The sequence below is a fragment of the Triticum aestivum genome, chromosome 7A (genome assembly GCF_018294505.1).
Source record: "Triticum aestivum cultivar Chinese Spring chromosome 7A, IWGSC CS RefSeq v2.1, whole genome shotgun sequence".
NCBI lineage: Eukaryota > Viridiplantae > Streptophyta > Magnoliopsida > Poales > Poaceae > Triticum > Triticum aestivum.
In genome coordinates this window covers 92,652,097-92,661,239 of record NC_057812.1, presented here as the reverse complement: position 1 = coordinate 92,661,239, position 9,143 = coordinate 92,652,097, and the positions used below count along the sequence as shown (strand labels likewise).

The 9,143-nt window shown below is 48.7% G+C and overlaps 1 protein-coding gene across 1 annotated transcript; it reads right to left on the bottom strand.

Moving 5' to 3' along the window:
• Positions 1–4,874: 4,874 nt before the first annotated feature.
• On the bottom strand, positions 4,875–5,757 carry LOC123147758 (putative glycine-rich cell wall structural protein 1). Its single transcript, XM_044567067.1, has one exon. The coding sequence runs from the start codon at positions 5,755–5,757 to the stop codon at positions 5,179–5,181; it is 579 nt and encodes a 192-aa protein (XP_044423002.1). The 3' UTR covers positions 4,875–5,178.
• Positions 5,758–9,143: the final 3,386 nt, after the last annotated feature.

Here is a 9,143-nt window from a genome sequence, read left to right as displayed (position 1 = left end):
AGGTGAATCAACACCTACTCATTCTTCGGACTCACGAAGACTCTTTCCGAGCCCGCTTCCATATACATGGCCGAAGACCATTCCTTTACAGAAATTTTTCTTATTTGGGCAAAAAGCGGCGCAGACATGCGGCATGAAGACTACAACTTCGCTTAAAGACCTGTATAGAGCTTTTCCCTTAGCCCTAGACCCCCAACATGTAAACTGGCCTTGGTGATTATGGTACCTTCTGTAAGATTACGTTTCGACATATCAATCGAAGTTCGGTGAACCAAAATTCTTATTAGGTATCGTTTTTATTCCGTCTGAAAGGTGCTGACAGTTTCCCTTTACCATCTGAAAGGTGCAAATTAGTGTGAAATATGGAATAAGTGGAGGATAGATGCTCCAGGTGGGTTATCAAAGACATGTCACTGAGAAATTTCATAGAAACCCTGGAATATATAACTATGCTTGGTATGTCTAAAACATATTCATACCTGACAAGGATACTGAAACCCTGATGAGGCATATGCACCAGGAATGATATTCATGGCTCCATCTGAAGTTGCTTCAAACACCCCATGAAGCTTACGTTGCTCAACATCATACAGGAATAGTGTCGCGCCAGATTTCACTTTATGTATAAACTCAATACATTTAGACGAAAGGCCAAAAAGCTTTCTGTGGAAGCACTCCTTCCTGGTCAGGTGGTTGCACAGAAAAATTGCTCCATCATAGGCTGGAACATTCTTACTCTGTACCTTCCCCATCCAAAAATTCATTGGTTTTCTTTGATACCATGAAACAATCAGAACGAAAAAGGGTCAGGATATTAAAAATTAACTCAAATTAAAAGAGAAGAATCTAGAACATGCTTTCTAAGAACATGCAGTTATATACTTCCTCCGTCCGGAATTAGTTGACACTCAGACGAATGTATCTAGCACTGAAATACGTATAGATAAATCCGTTTGAGCGTCAGCTAATTCCTAACGGAGGGAGTATATTGTATAAAACTGTAAGATAAGGCAACAATACGATGGTATGAAGCCAATCATCAATCATGACCAGAAGCTCATTTTTTTTCCTTCAGGAAATCTGCAGCGGAGTTCCTACCTACAAACAAACACGCTGAACTGAAGACAAACAAACAACTGCCAAAAGAGGATTGGCATGAAACACAAACACGGACATCTTAATGGCAGCACAAATATGGCGTAACACTTTTCAGTTTGACTAACCAGCAAATGGGGCCCCATATGCAATCCATTCCCATTCCCCACCTTGTGGGTCTACACTGCCTGATTTTGCAATGAAGCATGGCTTTCGACTGAACCATTTACATGTATTCTTTGCAACTGGAACAAGAGATGCAGAGGTTCTCCCCTGACATAGTGTTCCAGTAAGGGTTAAAAACTTGCAGATTTAACATTCAATAACGCCTGCCTGAAAACCATCAAGATCCCCATCCCTACTACTTACTCCAACAAGTGTGATGCTAACAAGAGCAGCTCCAACTAGCAGGATTTGTGCACAGGAAATCTTGCTACGATATATGCGCACATCTGACGAACAGAACCATCCATGGGCGCCCGCTAGAGAAGGGGCACCCCACAACCGTCGGCCTGGTCGCCGTTGTGAAACCATCGCAAGAGCAAGAAGCCGCCGATTGCTACGCCGCGCAGGCAAGATGCCGTGCCAAGACACGGCGGTCTTGGACGGACGGGCGGGCGGGCGGGCGGATCCCCTGCTCTTCGGTTCTTGGGAGGGTTTTAGCGCTAAAAAACAAACAGAAACCCCAATTTTCCTACCCTGCCAGGAACGATTTCTAGAGAGATTCCCCCCTCCTACAAGGACGATGCTGGCATGCCGCGACGAACACAGGGCGAGATCACGGGGCCGGAACAGGAAAATCATGGCGAGAACAGGGACGGCCTAAGCATGGATTGCGGGGCAAAGCAAGAAGTGAAAAAAAAGGAGTAACAGGGGAAGAAACAGAGCAAGAAGCAAGGTACCGGAGGCCAATGCAGGAGGAGGGCGGCGGCGCGGCGGACTGGATCGGGCTCGGGCCAGGCGGCGAGCTCGTCGGTGGGATTGGGGGAGGAGGAGGAGGGGTGAATGCCTGGCTTCCCGGTGGGGGTTTTCCTCTCCCTCCCTCGCTCGCCTTTACTTTTGGCTTTCTCGCTTGGCAGGGGAAGGCTGGATGGGTTGGTGAGGCGATCAGAGGGTGGCAGAACCCCCCATCCCCTTCTCTCTCTAGCCCTCTCTCGTCTTCATTGCGAGCTTTGCCTTTCTCCTTTTCTGTTAGTTTCTTTCCGTTGCAGTCTGAAGTCTGATCGTGTGCCCCTCCCGTTCTGGTGCAGCGACGCGGCGCTCGTTTTGGCTCGCCACCGGCACGAAGCTTCCGCGGCGATCCTGTTTGCTCGCCCGTGGTGCTGCCGTCCCGAATGGTAATCACGTACGTACACGATACCGCCGTGCTCCCCTAACTGGCTAACTTGTTGCTGGATCGGTAATGGGAATGTGATGGATCGTCTCATTTGGTTGATGCTGCTGCGGCCGGTCACGTGACATCGTGTTGGACGCACTGAGTGAGACCCTTGGGACCGTCCATTTCATGTGCGACTTTGTACTCCCTTTTATATGTGCGATAACTCAAAACGGCGCCCAGCCTCAACAGTAAATTCAGAAAAGTACATCAGAAGATTAAAAAAAATATTCTGAATTTCTTTGGCAGCTAATAAGATGCTCATGCAAGCAGAATTTCAGATTGTTCGGACATCTGAAGAGGTCGTATATGAAAACAAAATTGGCTCCTGATACTGTTTTTTTGTTGTTGTCAAAGTTCATCTATTTTTCTTTGTCGAGGAGAAATATAGAACTGCCGAATTAAGATGCTTCGAAATCCAACAAGGTTTTACTCTCACCTTTTGAATGTTTGAATAGCGGTGCTGCTAACTAGCTACTCCCTTTCTTTCTGTTTATAGGAATCAATTTAAAAATCTCGCCAACCATGACAGATGGTGAATGGTGCAATAATTTTTGTACTAGTCTGCAAACGTACTCTCTCAGTGCTATTTCAAAAGTACCATGTCCTCCTGTTTTGTTCAATAAATAAAAGCGACCCTTTGTGAATCAGATGGCCAAGCGACACTGATTCTGCAATCGTAATCGACTATGTTTCTGTTAACGAAGAAGCATGTGATTGTGTCTGAAAATACCCTTTTTTGTAGATTCGAACAACCCAATCCACCTAAAATGATCTACACAAACATGCATGCATTACGCTGCACTACCCACAATGCCGAAAAATACATTTGAACCTGTGCTTGAGCGCCCGGGCAGTCTCCTCATAATGTGCGTATCATTTTTGTTGGCAAACACTTATAATAGGATTACTCACGTCTCGTCGACCATCTCGTTTAGGCGTATCTCATGGGTCCCCACTCATTGCACCCCCTTTTTCATCAACTCTCCTACTAGTGCCATGGATGGGGTCGGGAGGTGGAGCTCAAGTGGAGACCCACAATGCCTCATCCCTTGATGTGTCCTCTTCCCAAGCGCCTCTCCTCCTCCTCCGGCCCACATAGAGTTCATTCAATGGACCAACTTAGAGATGAATTTCTAGTTGGAGACCCTCGGAGTCAGGTGCATGAGCTCGAATCCATGCCAGCCAAGAGCTTCGTTGCTGAGGCTGGTGGCGCTGCAGCAAGGTTGTTGTCGGCTATGTCGTTAGGCCAGGTGGTGGTGGTGCAAGGTAGTCATCAGCATGGGTGGCAGTTCTGGCCTGCAAGACCATGTCTATATGTGACCTCAACATGATCCATGTTCCAATGGGTGGGAGCGACATTTTCCATGTTGTAATGGGTGACCAAAGGCCCACACCATGCAAGTTGGAGGTGACTGCAACATGGTCCATGTTGCAATGGATGACTGTAACATGATGCATGTTGCAATGGGTGACCCCAAGACCCACGTCATGCAAGCTAGAGGTGATGGCGACATGGTCTATATTGCAATGGGTGATCGTAGTATGATCAATATTGCAATAGTGAACAAAGGCCCATGCGTTGCCTGGTGACCTTGCGAGCGCAACAAGGCTTGTGTTGCAAAGTCTCGGAGCACAACATGGCCCTTGTTGCAAAGGTTGAGGCTAACGCGATGGGAGAGGGCTGTCTTGGGCACCATCCAATGGCTGCTGAGGCAGCTGATCCAATCGATTCATCACTCAGCCGATGTGTAGCGTCCGTTTTTTGGTTTCTAGTACGACCCAAATTATAACTGTTTTTGTTGTAGATGCCTTTGGATTTGATTGGTATTCAACATTGGTAAGAATTGATGAGGGTCAGTTACTTTCAGAGAAGGAAAAAAAATGATTCAACGGGCATCGGTTTATGGTTGATGGAATTAATGTGGCATGGTAAAATCTTTTAGCTTGATGTGAAAAGTTCAGTGTAGAAAAGTTCATAGTGAAGAAAATATAATCCTACCTTACTATTCATTCAAATAGTGGTTTTGAATATAGCTTTCATTTCACCATTTTTCCCCAAAATACAATGGATATCATTTATTCGTTAAACCTCATATGTGAGTATACCGATCGACCATTTATGTTACAGAAAAAATCAGGTTTTTTTTAAAAACATCCTACTATTTAAAAAAAATACTATTCATAAGGGGTTCCCGTGGAACCATGTTCCATAAATCCGTGTTGATGCAAGTAGCCACTATGAAATATGCAAAGGTTTTATTATGGACTGGGGAATTTAAAATGATTTCAACCAAGTTGAATTATCACTATTCGACTTTAAACTCCAAACTATGTATTTTAATCATGATTTACGCAGACTATATTAATGTAATCACGTCACTATTGTAAAACATCATCAAAATTTCCAACAATACAGTGCGTTCAAATCAATTGGATGACCCATGTTACAATTGATATTACAAAACGACGTAATGTCTCACCATTTAAGAAACACAATTTCACCACAGTAACATTGACTATGATGATGTACCTTTTATTAAGTTTTTTCAAATACGTGCACAGAAATATAGAATATGCTTAAGAAGCAAAATCATGGATAATAGTAGATAAAAGTTTAGTTGCAACTTGTGACATCGGGGTGAAAGACATGTAGGCACTAGACCGAATTGAAGTCCATTTCCATATAATGATCGATGAAGAAGATTTTACGGGTGTCCATCACTGTTTCCGCCTCCTCCACCTTCGCCACCACCACTTCCACCATTTTGACCATTGCCTCTCCCTCCACCGTTGCCAGAAGCATTAGCATTGGCATAAGCACCACCGGGCCAGTACCCATTGTTTGACTCACTAGCACCAGAGCCAGTGCCGCCACCATTCCCATAACCACTAGATCCATCGTAGCCTCTACCTTGTCCTCCGCCTCGACCGCCACCATGACCACTAGCACTAGAAGATCCACCGAAAGGGTCTGGACCAATCTGGGTCGAGCCTGAGCCCAAGGCAGATCCAGATCCACGTCCAGACCCACCATTTTTTCCACCACCACCGCCTCCTCCTCCTCCACCACCACTTCCATGGACGAACCCCCCATTTTCATCATTTCCTGCAGACCCAACAGCAGCCCCAGACCCTGATCCAGCACCATTGACGGACCCACCACCCTCTCCTCCTCCCGTGCCGGTTCCTTCGGAACTAGAGTATCTAGCTACCCTTGCAGCATTGGCTAACCCAGTGCCGAACAGGACAATCAAACTAAGAGCTAAGCATTTAGTGACTGCCATATCACGAGCTTTGCTAGAGTGCAAGATGAGATGTCTGCTAAACTCAAAGAATAGCATGGGTATTTATAGGACCAGAAGCCATGACTGGCTCTTTGTGTCAATGCTTCGTTGCATGGTACGCGGCAAGAACTCCCGTAAGAGATCAAGTAATATGCAAGTGGAGGCTTATACACAACTGGTGGATGGATCGGAGCTCTTTGCGTGCATTAGTGGATAAACATGTTGTTTATCTGATTAGTCTTCGTACACAAGTTTGCCTGTCACGAAGCTCGAGAGCACAGTACCACACACAGTTGATACGATTGAATGGATCTGTGAGTGAGATCGTCAAAAGAAAGATTGATCTCAAAACGAAATGTAGAGCTAGCGCTCCTACCAACCTCTTGTACTGTAAGGACCTCTAGCAGTCTGCTCCTCGGTCAGGAAAAGGTCTTACAACAAACACACATATTTTCAGTATTTAAAGTGGTTTTTAATTGCGAGCATAAGTTATAGCTAGATTTCTTCTTATATACTCCCTTTGTAAACAAATATAAGAGTGTTTAGATCACTACTTTAGTGATCTGAATGCTCTTATATTTCTTTACGGAGGGAGTAACAAATAAAATAAACTTAGATTTAACCATACTTTTTTTTAGAAAAGGAGGATGACCCCCGGCCTCTGCATCTGGGAGATGCATACGGTCACTTTATTGATTATTCTCGAGAACCTTACAAAGTGTTACAACAATAAGCCTGAATCCACCATCTAGGCAACATATGTCGCTACTCCTATCCATATGATGAAGGGGTGCTAGCTAGACCACTACCCAGACCACTCACCTAATCCTAACATCAAAAGCCGGAATCCCCAGCCTAGCCACATACCGGGTCTGGGGCATAAACCGGTCTGACGCACTCAAATGTGTCGTCTCCACCATCTTCCACTGGTCCATCTCCAAGCAGATTGAGGTGCCAACCTTGGCAGGCTCCTCCGCCATCAACGCCACCATGACGCCAAATGACGACCACCACCTACGCTAGAACATCGCCAAACAAATGGAGCGCTACCACAAGATGAAGATCAGCGGTAGAATAGATAAAACGCCGCACACATTGCCGCCGCCAAACACCTCACACACACCACAAAGCACCCACCGTGCTTCCGGGAACCCCAGACGACGCCTTCAAGAAGGAACGCCATGAAGGTACGACGCCGTCGCCGCAAGGGGAACTAGAGCTTTCGCCCAAATGAAGAGCACAATAAGAAACGGGATAGGACCTCGACAAGGCCTCCAAAAAGGAAACCGACGCCCACAAGGCGCCACCATTGTCGTGGCCTCCGCTGACGGCCAAGAGTTTCCCCCGATCCCGCCCCCGTCCCATCCACCCGGCCAAAGACCTGGCCAGGGGAGCGCACGCAGCCGGAGAAGGCGTTGGACTTCATCGAAGCAGGCACGCCGGGTGACGGGGCACCCCGACCCACCGTAGTAGACGTCCACCGAGACCTCACCACACGCACAGCCGAAGTCGCGGACCACCAGCTCCCACGGCCGTCGCCCGTCGAGAGGCCACGCCGTTCACACCGCCTGAGGCCGCCGCCCCGGCATCCACCCACCGCGCACATCCCGTCAAAACACGGAGAACGACCCACACCGCCGCCACCAGGGGGACCACACCGCGAGCACCCAAGCCGGGCGACAAGGCAGGGCCGCGCCGGCCAGATCCGGGCGGATCTGGCGATCCCCGGCCCACCAGCCGCCAGAGAGGAGCCGACCCCGATCCAGGGCCGAGCTGGCCTGATCTGGCAGTCGGACCTTCCCAGGAGACCCTCACACCGGATCGGGAGGAGGGCTAGCGACAGCTCCACGACCGACGGCCGCCACAGAGGGCCTGTGTCGGCGGCCACCAGGAGCTGGGGAGGCGGGCGGCGGCGTCTGATGCGGGGTGGGGGCGCCTCCAACGTCGAGGCGGGTGCGCGGGGAACCCCCCCCCCCCCCCCCCCCGCCGCCTACCGCCGCGTGTGTGGCTGCCGGCGACGGCGGGGGAGGAGGAGGGGAGGTGGGGGGAAACCGGCGGGCGGCTAGGGTTTCGCCCCCGAGTCGCCTGGAGCGGACGACGCGCAGGGGGGGGGGGTGGCTACGCGAGATAGTTTTTCTTTGTGAAAGATAGGAATGTTGTTTTTATTCGTTAAGAAGGGTAAAAGAACAGAAAGCTGATGCACCATCAGGGATGAGATCTGAAACACGCCGCCAGCTCCACCCCCATCTCCCTTCCCAGCCGGCGCCACCTCCTACCTTTCCGTCCTCTCTTCCCCTTACCGGTGTTAGAGACTAATGGCTGGGCTAAGCCCCGGTGCCGGTCTATGAAGGTGGCGGCGGGGAGGTCTCCGCTCCGATAGCCTTCAACAGTGGGATGTTATCTATGAACGAATGATGTTCCCAAGAGTAGCATCGAGCCTCGAAACGGCAAGCCATGCTTGAAGCTAAGTCAGTATGGATCTAATTGATTGCTAAACTGAAGGAACGATCTCTGTCGAAGATTCTCAATAGAAAGTGCCTAGCTCTGGAACGATGGACGAAATCATACCTATTTGAATTGAAGAACATTCTGTAACCTTATTTTTGAGTGGGGAAGGACAATAAGCACACAAGCAAACAATCATCTAACCATTAGTATGAACTCCTAGGGGCAGCTTGAGGCAAAGGGTATATGGTTGTGTAGCGGCGACAGTGGCATTTCTTGTCCACCTTGTGGTCTCTAGTGGCGAGACATAGGTGGTTGTGATCCTATCTCATGTACGAGGGTGGCCATGGCGGCCTGCTAGGTCCCAAAATGCTGGTTCTCTGCTTGGGCGCGCGACTGCGTCGTGGTCCCGCGCTGCAATGTAATTATTGTGGCTAGACTAGAGGGTCTTGGATCTTCGAATCCGGCAGCAACGAGGAGTACGTTTTGCCAACCGGTTCTTGGGCCACAAGCGAGGACGATGGATCACGAGGACCCTGCGGGATTGCCGAAACATACTGAATTGGGATTTTGGCCATGTGAGTGACCTTCCTCCCTCGTCAACCTCCATCGCAACTTCATTTTTTGAGGCTTTGGTGGCGAAAGGCTATTGTCGCGGCTTGACTGTCTGCTTGTACGTGCATGGTATTCACTTGCATGGCATCTCATGTCAAGACCATGATACATATGTAGTTGCTGGGATCACGGAAAGTGGTGTTGTGACATCACATGATGACTTTGATTGGTGGTGCTTCTCGAGTACCCGATCTTGAGCTTCGGGGTGAAAACCCTAAATTTGACCTATTTGGTTATATCTGACAATGGCGATGTTTTTTGCATCGTTGCCTTGTGGACGACATTGCTCTGAGTTGATCTTCAGGGTGAAACATAGGATCTTGCCT